Raw genomic sequence first — 13,558 nt, forward strand, 5'->3', positions numbered from 1 at the left:
TGAAACAAGGAATCTTTACATCCTCACTCAACGCTAACAGTAACGCTCGCCGATTCTTAATTTCTTTTTCTTACACACACTCTTGTATCTATATCACTACCATTTGTGTTCTCGCAGCCACAGGCAAAACCCTAAGTTCTTACTATCACACTTTCCTTGGAATCCCATTTTGGCGTTTTCCGTCACAAGATGCCGGCGAAGGACGACGCCTCCGACAAGGAGAAGTGCCTCGATCTCTTTCTAAAAATCGGCTTAGACGAGCGCACAGCTCGAAACACCGTCGCCAACAACAAAGTCACTTCTAATCTCACTTCCGTCATCACCGAGGTATCCATAAGCATCCACAGCTCAATGTTTCTCAATTCTACAATCCATCAATCTTTCTATTTGCGGAGTGTTTGCATTTCCTTCTTTCGTTATGTTAATTGCATTTGTTTTCCGTTATTCGTGCATTGTTTTTTAGGCTGGTGTTACCGATGGATGTAGTCGAACGGTTGGAAATCTTCTTTACACGGTAATGTCTTTGCATGCACTTGAATTTATGTCACACTCTAGGAATTTTAAAATTTTTTGTTTGTTGCGTTCTGCATGTTGCAGTGCTGCTAAAATACTTCAAGTTTATAATACTGAAGAGAAATTGTCCGTTTTATCGTGGTTTTGTTCCATTTTTCTCTGTTGATATGGTTTTTGCCTTTGATTTATGCGGCAGGTTGCAACCAAGTACCCTTCAAATGCCTTGCCGCATCGTCCAACGTTACTACAGTACATTGTTTCGACGAAGGTGTGCACAGTAGATCATTGATTGCCGTCTTATGTTCTAAGATTGGCATATACTGTGATGCTAACTGTTTGCCATGTTATATGATTCCATTTTCCTTTTTTCTTGTTTGGTTATCAGACTGTATAATTAAATTTTCTGCTGCTTGATGTTTGGTTTAGTTGGAAGTTTTACGCTTGAATTATTATCCTGCTCACTAAGATTATTATTGCAGGTGAAAACAACAGCACAGTTAGATGCAGCATTCTCATTTCTTGCTACCACAGGCTTGGAGAATCTTGATTTGAACAAGTTTGAAGAATCTTGTGGTGTTGGTATGGTAGAAAGAACTCTAGCAATCTAGTCGCATATTAATTTGGCCTTAAGCTCATCTGTTGTATGCTAGTGGTGGAAATTACTTTTTGTGACATAAATTTGTCCCTAATGTTCAATCCTTAGTCTGTTTGATAGTTAATGCCTTGTGACAATACATGTTTTTTTTTAAGTTTACTGGATAAATTCAGCACCTTGTATCTGCTTATTGTAGTATTGCTTTATGTACTAACTAACTTTTAGGGTAGACAAGTGTATCTTAAATCTTTTTGCATATTTGAGCAGGTGTCGAAGTTTCGACAGAAGATATTAAGCAAGCTGTCAATGAAGTTGTTGAGGAGAACAAGGCATCAATTTTGGAGCTTCGTTATCGAACAAATGGTAGGTGTTCAGCTTTGGCCTATGATCTATTTAATAATTCAATTACGACAGATTTCATTTCTTTGAAATTTAAATGATATCATGTGATTTTTCTTTCAAATTTACATACTGTATAATAATGTCTACAAATTTTAAATTGGAATATCCTTTTCAATTCTTTTATTATTGACAAGTGCATTCTATGGATGATTAGTTAATTTATTTTTTATGCAAGAACATTGATAATTTTTTTATCTTGCTAGTGGGCGTGTTGCTTGGGCATGTGCGCAAGAGTCTGCCATGGGGTGATGCAAAAGTTGCCAAGGTGACAGCTTTGGAATGAACCTAATTTGATGGGCGGTTGGTTTACTTATTTCAAGTTTTAATACTGTTTAGTTGCTTTGCTCTTTTTTCTTATGGCAGCAACTTCTTGATGCAAAACTATATGAACTACTTGGTGATCGGACAGCAGCAGATGATGAAAAGCCTTCTAAAAAGAAGAAGGAGAAACCTGCTAAAGTAGAGGTGAGTGTATTTCCAGTTATCCATTTTTCCTTTACTTAATATGACATCACTTTTGGGTTCACAATGCTACTTACATGCTTACGTAGGATAATGCAGCACCTGTTGCTGCTCCTGAAAAGTCACCTGAAGAAGATCTTAATCCATATTTAATATTCCCTTATCCAGAGGAAAATTTCAAGGTATTTACTTTCGTTATTTTAAAATTAAAATCTATTCTGTTCATATTGTGAACCCTATGTTTCACTTTGTTAGTGTGTATAATTAATGTATTGCTTGCTAATGACGTCAATGTTTCTTTCTTAACCTTTCTGGTTGGGATATTTTTCTTGCAAGGCCTTCAACATGATGAAATTCCCATGATGCCAGTATTCCTGCTTAATTTTGAAATTTTACTTTTTCATTAAATTGCATCTGTAACATGTCTTCATGATAAGTTGATTTCAGGTGCATACTGAAGTTCCTTTTAGTGATGGTAGTATTCTGAGATGTTGCAATACAAGGGAACTTCTTGACAAACACTTAAAAGCAACTGGTGGAAAAGTTTTGACCCGCTTTCCACCTGAGCCAAATGGATATTTGCATATTGGTCATGCAAAAGTATGTAATACGTTTCTCATTGTAATTGTTATGCTGTTTTTTTTTTTTTTTCAGTGATATATTATTATACTTAAAATAAGCAACTTAATTATTGTTCAGGCTATGTTTATTGATTTTGGGTTGGCAAAAGACAGGGATGGAGTTTGCTATCTGAGGTGTGTACTTTTTTCAAATTTCCCTTTTTTTTTATTATTAGTGTCGCGAGTGTCTCTTCTTCTTTTGGGAGATGGAAGTTGCCCTTGTGACATATATATAACATTTAGGGATTATCGATGGGTGTGTTCGAGCATCTTGGACTGACCTACCAGATTTTAAGAATGAACTTTGAAACAAAGTCCTCTTTGGATTTCTCCAGCATGCTTGTGTATTGCAATCCCCCTTTGATATTTTTTTGTCCAAGATTTTTTAGTCACGTGTAACAAAGTACAGGGCAATTCTGTATTGTATGAATGTCCATTCACTACAATCTTTATCTTCTATTTACTTTAGGACCTTAGAAATCAATGAAATGATATTTTTACTTGCTGAGGTTGACTGACGATAAGAACGTTGTTAGAGCCACCACAAAAGCTAGTTGTTGTAGTTGAAGAGCCCAAGGCCTTGTAAGCCTCACACTAGAGTCCCATACTTTTGATGTGGGACTCATACGATTCTTTGCAATTGGATCCTGACAACTGAATATCTACATTGTCTTGGGGTTTGTAACTGGTAACTAGTGCTCACAGTTTTTAGAAAGCCTTGGGTAGATATACAGGCTTTTGTGTGACATTCTTTTCTGGGAATAGAAAACCAGACCAGATGGGACTAGCATTCCCTCTTTTTTACTAATGACATGTGCATATCACTGACTTGTTTGCCCTCTTTACCACTCAATGATATTAGGCTACTAACTGAACTCATTAAGTTATAATGATTGGCCTGATTTGACGTGTGCATAACTTATAAAATGTTCATTTTCCTGTTTAACATTGGTCAAAAACAATCCTAATTTCTAGTTACAATTTTAATCTTTCAAATTGCAATAAGCCTATAAGTGACATATTTATGCCAATGAATGCGCGACTAAATTACATTCATCTTGTTTCATTAAAATTGTAAAGAAGATTAATTCCCTATATACTTCCCATTTTATGACAAAATCAAACGTGTCCCTAAAAGTTTTACATGTTAACTAAATTTATTTAAGAAGATCTATATGAGCCTGCATTAGATCTTTTGTAATTGAAGATCCACTATAAGTTTCTTTGTTCCAAGTTTTATGGCTTGTGGCCCTTCCAGGTATGATGATACAAATCCTGAAGCAGAAAAACAAGAGTATATTGATCACATTGAAGAAATTGTCCAATGGATGGGTTGGAAACCATTCAAGGTTTGTTGGTTTGTTTTGTAGCCCCTCTTGTCTCATGCAATTTATTCCAACTTGGCTATTTAGATGTTTAACAGCTTTGAAATATTTGCAGATTACTTACACAAGTGATTACTTCCAAGAATTGTATGAGTTAGCAGTGGAGCTCATAAAAAGGGGTTGTGCATATGTTGATCATCAGGTTGGTATCCAAACATCTAAATAGCTTTTTACTACAAATATTTAACATGTTCATTTGTGTTAAATGTTTCATTGGTTCTTCCCTTTAAATTGATTTATTTAAATCACTAATTCTGAGCCCTTTGACATTTTACACCGAAAATCTCAAATGCACGAGTTATATTATCAACTGTTATGTTATAAATTTGTGTCCTTGTGCGTGATGGCATTTCTTGTTGTATTCTCTTAATTTTTGTGATGTGTGGCTTCATCACTATTTAGCAATTCCTTTTATACTTCCAAAATTTTTAAAATTATTGATTGTTCATGTTTTTATTTTATATTGGAATTTTTTTTCCTTTAAATTTTTTTATATTAAAATTTTCATTTTCATCTCAAATCTCATACACTAAGCATTATTTGCATTAAATAAGTATATTGACCAGTTTACATTTTCCCCCTTTATTTTATATTTTTAAAACAATTACTTAAATTATTGCATAGGATACTTGTCCAGATGAAAATAATGTGGAATAACTTATGGAGGATGAGATAATTAAGTCATGCTATTGAATTTGGATTAATTGCAACAAAAATAAATATTACTTATTGATGATTTTGTTGTAGACACCTGATGAGATAAAGGAGTACAGGGAGAAGAAAATGAACAGTCCTTGGAGAGACAGACCAATTTCAGAGTCTTTGAAGCTCTTTGAGGAAATGAGATGTGGCGAAATAGAAGAAGGAAAAGCCACACTTAGAATGAAGCAAGACATGCAGAGTGATAACTACAATATGTATGACCTTATTGCGTATAGAATTAAGGTAAGCACTCAACTAAATGTGTTTGATTTCTTATATTTCTAGGGAGATGATGATGATTTCTTATGATATGAATGAATGTTTTCTGCCTTAGTTTACTCCACACCCTCGTGCTGGAGACAAATGGTGTATCTACCCAAGTTATGATTATTCTCACTGCATTGTGGATTCTCTTGAAAATATCACACATTCAGTAAGTTGTGATTTACTCAATTTCCTTCTGGTGTTGATTCATTTTTCTTGCTGGCAACGTGATTTCTCTTCTGTTATCCATTCGCTATTTGAACCTTCAATAAGACTGTTAATCCTAGATGCTTAGGCTCTCCTAATTTTATTGCTATATGATAGTATGGGTGGTCCTTATGATACCATTCCTTTTGCAAAGTAGATGATGATATTTGGATATCAAGATAATGCCTAGGCAGATTGATTCCCAGCTTTCCTTCAGCATTGGTTTATGCTTTGAAATGTGTGATTCTTCATTAAAGGAGTTAGATTTTGGAAAATCATTGAGTTGGAGTGAGAGCTTGTTCAGATACAAAGTTTATAAAATCTTTTGAGTTTCTGTACTGGAAAATGCTCTCTATTTTCAGTAGAGAAGCTGTTTTTTAAGCTTGTAACCAAACAAGCTCTTATTATGTTTTGAAATGTGTTCTCCATCAAAATTAGTAGTTTCATCTTTCATGTACATTATGATTTTGAAATTGTTAATTATATCAGTCCTACTATATAAGTGTGCAGTACAGAATATTGTATTCACTATCGTTGTTGGAGCTTTGTGCCTATAACTGTGCTATGCACTATTAATAGCTAATTATGGCTTCATCATTCCTGACAAATAGCATTTAGATTCCATTATAATTTACCTGTTATGTTAATGTATGCTATGACATTTAACTGTTTATTGTGATTATCTATATTCATAATACATTTTTAATTCATGAATATCTTGTGCAGCTTTGTACACTTGAATTTGAGACACGTCGTGCATCATACTATTGGTTGTTGCATGCGTTAGGCATTTACCAACCTTATGTGTGGGAATATTCAAGACTGAATGTCTCTAACACAGTTATGTCAAAGCGTAAGGTGAAGCAAATAATTTGCACATTGTAATAATTTGTTGAGTTCTGTTATTTTGTTTATAGTTTTCCATTCCCTAATCATGGATTATTATTTGTTGTAGCTAAATCGTCTGGTTACAGATAAGTGGGTTGATGGGTGGGATGACCCCCGTTTGATGACACTAGCTGGTTTGCGGCGTAGAGGCATTACCCCAACTGCAATCAATGCTTTTGTCCGAGGAATTGGAATAACTAGAAGGTATAATATCAATTTTTAACTACGTAAAATTGTTTAAAATTTCTTTTTTGTTTAGTAATTGTTTATTATATTGATCAAATCAATTGCTATTCAAGTCTCCTTCAACCCCTGATTTTTGAAGTTATTACAGTGTTTGTGTTTTGATGATTATCACAAAACATTTGCGTGATCCATGTTGTTGATCCCACCTAATGGGAAGGCTTGGTTGTTTGTTTATTTGTGGTTATAAATGAATAAATTCAGTAGATTCGGTAATCAATACTAACTCCTTTCCTGTATTGTTTTTTGGATGCCTTGTTATATTATGTGTTAGTAAAAATGATTATTTGTCATCCTCTGTTTTATTTTGTGAGAAAAGGCATAGCATCACATGACTATCTGTCTTGTGTTGCGCTTATAAAAACAGCTTTAAATCCTTTTTTTACTGGTACTCCCAAGATATTTTCAACAGCAAATGCCAAGATATTACATTCTAAATGCTGACATACCAGTCTTTGACAAATTTAAGCCAAGAGGGGAATATATTGCATTGGAATGGTGGGCTATGAATCATGGACAACTATCTTGTTTGAAGTGTCATAGTGTTTGATATGTTTCCAACACCACAAATAAAAGACATGTGTCAGGCACTTATAATAGTTGTTCGATTAAAGAATAATTTTTTGTTGTTTTGGATACTTGAGCTGACACCTGACACCTTTACACAAGTTGGTCACTTGAACCAATACCTCCATATGGATCGACACACTAATATTATTAAAAATATATTAATTTTTAACTTTCAGATAAGCAAGATTAAAATATTAGAAAAACAAACCTTTTTTTGATGCTTGTTTTGTTATCATAGAAAAATCCAAGAAGCTTTGTTTAAAAATGTGAATATACCATCAGCTTAGAATTTTTGTTGCTCATATTTCATTTCATTCGGGTGTGAATACGTGTTTTGTCCTATACTTTAGACATTGACTGTGTCAAATTGTTGGTGCCCATGTTGTGTCTGTGTCAGTCTATGCTTCATAGATGGTTGGATTGTTATTGCAAGACGCAGAAACAGAAAATAGGGGGAAGAAAAATGGACACATAATATAGGAGGCTTAACTTGGTGAACAATAGGCCTATGTCTGAAGGTGAAATAGTGAAACATTTGATGATTACTAAAATAGTTATTTACCACTCAAACCCTAACCTTAGGCCACTTACACAACCTAATTATATGTTTACTGTGTGTATCTGCACTGCAGGCTTTTTGGGTCAGTTTATGTGTCAGGCAGAACCCAAAATTAAAATACCAGTCACTTTCTAAACCATATTAGTGATAAATACAAACAAAAAATGCTGATCTCCTAGCAAATAGAATCACAAGCCATTGGCTTGCAATGCCTTATCCAAATCATTTGATTCACTATCTACATGATGTTCCTTGCATGAGATTGTTCTCTGGTTCTTCTTTGGTTGTTTAGTGTGTGCAATTTTGAAGCTTTCACCATTGACTATAGTTTATGTCCATGAAAAATACCATGAACACTAGTTTTGCATTAAAAAAATTATATATCAGAGTGGTGGTGCATTATTGATTACAATTATTTTCTTCCTGTTGCTGCAGTGATGGCACTTTGATATCTGTGGAACGCCTTGAATATCATGTTAGGGAAGAATTGAACAGAACAGCTCCTCGTGCAATGGTTGTCCTACATCCCCTCAAGGTATGCTCGTTTGTGTTCTTTCTACAATATACTGTTTTTGGATTAACTAGCTTAATACTGATTGATTTTGTCTTGTAAGGTTGTTATTACTAATCTTGAAGCCAACTCAGCAATTGAGGTTGATGCGAAGAAATGGCCTGATGCTCAAGCTAATGATTCGTCTGCTTTCTACAAGGTGAAATTGAACTTGTGAAAACTGATATCTTTAGGCAGTTCTAAGGTTTTATAGGAAATCTTGCAGAAACTAATTGTATCCAACTTCTGTCCCCTGATGATTCAATATCTTATTAACTTAAATGTGTTGTTAAGCTTTATCATGGTATTACCACTTCAAATGATGTTGGTAGCCTTAAGTTTTTGTTTCTGATATTTTTTGTCACGCATTTGTTCTTAGATTCCATTTTCCAATGTTGTATATATTGAGCATTCGGACTTCCGGATGCAAGATTCAAAAGATTATTATGGCCTTGCTCCTGGGAAATCTGTGATACTCAGGTTAGTAGAAAGTACAAATTGATATTGTAAATTAGAATTTATCAGTCCAATGTTAAAAAAATTTATTATTTTGTGCAGGTATGCATTTCCTATAAAGTGCACTGAAGTTATTCTAGCTGATGATAATGAGACTGTTCTTGAAATCCGGGCTGAGTATGATCCTTCAAAGAAGACCAAGCCCAAGGTTTACCAACTTTCATAATTCGGTTGGTTAAAAATAGTCCACAAGATTAGATTGGTGATCTATGGAAATTTTTTGTTTATAGGGTGTTCTCCATTGGGTTGCTCAACCTTCTCCTGGAGTTGATCCATTGAAGGTGGAGGTCAGGTTGTTTGAGAGGCTATTCCTATCAGAGGTTGGTGATGCTTTATGTCTGGGTGCTCTTTTACATACATATTATTGTCTGCTAATAAATTTCTCCTGTTATGTTTATGTTTAAATCACTGTAATAGAATCCCGCTGAACTTGACAACTGGCTTGGTGATTTAAACCCCAATTCCAAAGTGTTAATACCCAATGCATACGGTGTGTCCTCCCTAAAGAACGCGAAAGTCGGGGAGAATTTCCAATTTGAAAGACTAGGTACTTTACATTGGCAAGTTATTGTGTCCTAGTTCATCTTGGTTTGCTTAATATCTGAACCTTATATCTTCTATTCCAGGCTATTTTGTGGTTGACCGAGACTCTACTTCAGAAAAACTTGTTTTCAACAGGACCGTCACCTTAAAGGACAACTATAGTAAAGGTGGAAAGTAGTATTCATGAATATTTTTGTTTAGAAGTAACAAGGTGGCACGGGCAGGTTGGCGAGTAATACTTGTTCAAAATTACTTATAATGAATAATTTTTTTCTTTTTGGGGGCGGGGGTGGTTTGTACAAACACATTTACTGGCCACTTAGCCATGTACATTTTCTTCAGGGATCGATCTATAGTTGCCGAGTTATATAGTTACTTTTGGTTGGTTAGTTTTGTTTGAAGATTATATTTGTTTACTCTCGGTGAGGCCGTGAGGGTAGTATTTATTATCGCTGTTAATCTCTTACCACTTTTGTGAGTGCAAGAATTACCCCATTTGGATGCCGTGTAAAATTTGTTTCCTTTCATAATTTGAGTGAAGACCGATTGTAGTTTTTGTACTTTATTCATGCGACAGTATAAATGTTATACTGATCAAACAGTTTTGTGCTATCTAAATCTAGTTATATTGTCAGCTAAGTCTTATTGTGTCTGTAAAAGTATAACTGAATATTAATATAAACTATTATATCAAGTTGAATCGTATAAACCCGTAGGTATATCTCATGTATTTCTTATCGTCGTCTTAATAGATGATTGGAAGAAAAAAAATTCAGTGTCTGTAGAAAGCTTAAATAAAGGTACCAATAAGGTACCGTGATCAGTAGATTGGTTTTCTCTGTAGAAAATGGATTTTCCAATACGGTGAAAATTTTGTTTTTATCCTAGATCTCGTGTCTATTAATAAAGAAATAGGCGTTTTTTTAATGATAATTTATTTGTTCTCCCCAAAAAAGAATGCAGTTTACTCAAGTTTAAGCTCTTTTTTAGTATGTATGAACATGAGAGAATTTTTCCTCTGGGCTAAAACAAGATAGCTTAGCCTAGTAACCAATGTTGAATTCTGATTGCGCCGAAATAGTGACAGTAATAAACCAATGATCGAGGATTATGACTTTGGTTTCACAAATTTTACAGGGTGATTGGTTTTTGGAAAAATCTAAATCGAATTGAATCATCCATTTTATAAAAATAATCCGTTAATCGATTTTTTTTAATTGAGTATTAATCTATTTTTTTAATATAAATAATTTTAAAAAAAATTAGATTGATTTAATATAGTATAACTATTTATTTTATACTCATATATGAATCATATATGGATGAGTTTTTTTAAAGAAAATTGAATCAATCTATTTTGTAAAAATAAATTAAATAATTGAATTGATTTTATAAAGTAGATTAGTTTGAAATTTTTAACATAGTGGTTTAATTATGGAATGACTCGAATCAGATAGAATTTTTTTCACATCCCTAAAATTTTTATACGATTTAATTATCCCTTAATACTTAAAGTTTTATGAATTTTATCGTTAAATTTTTTAGCTAAAAATATTTTATTTTAGTCTTTATATATATATATATATATATATATATTAGCCTTCATAAATTTCTTTTAATATAATTTTATCTTTTAGACTTCATAAAAATAGACAACAAATACTAAACCAAAATAGCATGTATCGAAACTAAAATGAAATATCTAACTATAAAGATAAAAATGGTAATTAAACTATTTTAGAATTATAATGGATGCATTATAAATGCACAAACGCTTGGTAATGTGTTTGCTAGAAGAGCTGATAATGCTTTAACCTGACTAATTTTATGTAGGATTAATTAGTTCAGGAATTTATTGAAATTTCTCAAAAAATTTCATAATATATTAATTTTTCGCAAGTTTCTAGTTAACTTATTAGATTATTTTTCTACACATCTAACTGCAAGGACAACCGTTATTGCTACTACATATAAAAATAAAATACTATTTATAAAAAAAAACTCACAACAAAATGTCTTATTAAGTAACAAAATAAAATAAATTACTAAGATTGGTCTAGTGATGAGAAATTAGAATAATATACATAAGTATTAAATTTAAATTTGATTATTATCATTGTAATTCATATAAAATTAGTATTTTAGTTTGTATAATATACATGTTAAATATTTATTATATAACTAAAATTTAAAATAATCATATATATAATAAATATTATATTTGAACATATAAATTATATATAAATTTAAATAAATAATTATTTTTAAATATATAAGTTATATTTTAGATTTATGATAAATAATTTATATTGTAATATAAGATTATTTTTATTTATTGATAATTTATTTTAAAATATTAAAATTTAATTCATATATAATTATGATAAATAAAAATTGAATTAGTTATGAGATTAAAAGAATTTTTAAAAAGAATTTCGTGAAATTTTTAAAAAAATGTTCTAGTAGGTTATGATTTCTATACAGGAATTCATAAAAATAAAATAAAATAAAAAATCAACATGATAAAACAACGATAGTGTTGCTTTCCTTTTTATATCTATTTTATCTGAAATTTCCTATTATTTCAAAAATTGATTTTCTTTTCAAGTCATGCTTTAATTTTTATTATTAACTATAAAATTGCGACATGAGAAATAATAATTTTGTTTAGATGTTATTCTATTATTCCAATTTCCACATTGCGACCAAAATCAATCAGCAACACGAAAGTTATTCCCCTACGCTATGAGTAGGAGCATCTTGAATCGGATACCATCACCTAGAGAACCTCTACATATATAGTTCATGTTCATGTATTGCATTTAGTTTTTATTCAGAAATTCATAATTAATAATTACCGTACATTATGCATATGTACTTTCCATCACCATGATTTTCCCCGCCACCAATTTTTAAAACTTATCTAAATTAGACTTTAAATCCGCTAATTGCATATTCTTAAAATAGGTTACTAATTAAGAAACAACTCTTTAAGCTAGTTGCTAGTAATTTAAGTATATATGTTTCAAATAGGTGCAACTAAACTAATATTTTAGCACGCAAATGTAAAAGGATAAACATTTATTTTATATAATTCAAATTTATAACAAATAAATATTTTAAATATATAAATTATATTATAATCAAAATTGTAATAATTAAATATTTATATTTTAAATTTATATTGTAATATATGAATATTTTTAGTTATTATTTTTTAAAAAAATATTGAAATTTAATTTAAAAATAAAGACAAAACAATAAATTAAAAGAGATATTTTTTAAAAATCATAAAAAAAAATCTCGTTGAAAAATAACTGTTATAAATTTTTTTATTCAAAATAGTTATTGTCTTTTAATATATAGAAAGGATGTTACAATTGAGGATGATCCTAATAACATCCAATTCAACATGTGTCATTTGCTTACACTTTCCATACCAAAATATTTTGGCGTTTAGTGGATTTGCACTAAAATCATCTCATACTTGCAAAGGTTGTGACTCATTTACATTCGAACCCTATGAATAAGTCACTTCCCACAATATTAGATAGTCTCTTGCCATTACTAATTAACTGGTTCACAAACAAATTTTGTGCTTTGTTTGGAATGCTTTTGCAACTATATATTCTGTACCCTTTGGTTGGATCAGAATCCTTATCCCTCTTTATCATCACTCCCCGTTGTGCGTACGTTGAGCATAAAGACTCGATCGGTAAAATCATATCCCATACTAAAAAACAGATGCAAGAATGTTATTATCATTGCAATTTTCATTATTCACAAATAAAAAGTTATTCTTACAGATATGACTTAGTGCCTGCCATTCCCTCTATACTCCATGTAGTGAAAATGTTCACTTGTCTACAATTCTCAATCATTTGCGTTTATTAAGCTCAATTATTAATATTGTTTGTTTTGAATACAGCTTGCAACAAAACTCTCACGAACAGGGTTTTCGAAAATAAAGACAATTATGAGTAATGAAATGGATGTAGGGAGTTGGGTAAGTCATAAGTGGGTTTTGTACTTATGGAAAGTAAACAAGATCACAAACAAATTAAGGAAAGTAAAAGGGTCTCAGTCTCATTCTCTTTATTATGGAGTTTGGTCTAGTCACGCTTACATATGATAGCGAGGGGTTGATTTGATTGAAAGTAAGGGAGAATGAGTATTATTTATCTATATCTATCTACCAATCTAATCTCTGCCTTTCAAAGGTTCCAATTCTCATGAATAATTAGCACATGCTTTGGTGCCACCTTTTCTCTCCGAAAGAGTTTATTATCTGAACCAACTCGCTACGGCAACTTATCCATCTGACATATTCATATTATCGCATATGCTACCATTTACTTTCTCCACAATAGTTACCCCTATTTTTCAACTAATAATACAAAACTGAAAAACACAGCTATCTAATAGAATTCTTAATAAAATAATATATTGTGAGCAAAAGAAAAAGGGTGAAGGTAGAGAATATGATGTAGACTTAATAAGCGGCTCCAAAATTTAGCACGTGGGGAAAGAATGAGGCAG

General features: G+C 31.7%; 1 protein-coding gene across 1 annotated transcript; it reads left to right on the top strand.

The window, feature by feature from the left end:
* On the top strand, positions 1 to 9,584 carry OVA9 (glutamine-tRNA ligase, putative / glutaminyl-tRNA synthetase, putative / GlnRS). The gene is made up of 23 exons (XM_020381576.3): positions 1 to 327; positions 464 to 514; positions 710 to 781; positions 993 to 1,092; positions 1,376 to 1,471; positions 1,714 to 1,775; positions 1,874 to 1,975; positions 2,062 to 2,154; positions 2,420 to 2,572; positions 2,672 to 2,727; positions 3,851 to 3,941; positions 4,033 to 4,119; positions 4,725 to 4,922; positions 5,014 to 5,112; positions 5,877 to 6,008; positions 6,106 to 6,242; positions 7,846 to 7,945; positions 8,025 to 8,120; positions 8,340 to 8,440; positions 8,519 to 8,624; positions 8,707 to 8,796; positions 8,894 to 9,023; positions 9,103 to 9,584. The coding sequence occupies exons 1-23, from the start codon at positions 190 to 192 to the stop codon at positions 9,195 to 9,197; spliced, it is 2,385 nt and encodes a 794-aa protein (XP_020237165.1). The 5' UTR covers positions 1 to 189; the 3' UTR covers positions 9,198 to 9,584.
* Positions 9,585 to 13,558: the final 3,974 nt, after the last annotated feature.

This window comes from Cajanus cajan, chromosome 7 (genome assembly GCF_000230855.2).
Source record: "Cajanus cajan strain Asha chromosome 7, NIPB_CcT2T_4, whole genome shotgun sequence".
Classification (NCBI taxonomy): Eukaryota; Viridiplantae; Streptophyta; class Magnoliopsida; order Fabales; family Fabaceae; genus Cajanus; species Cajanus cajan.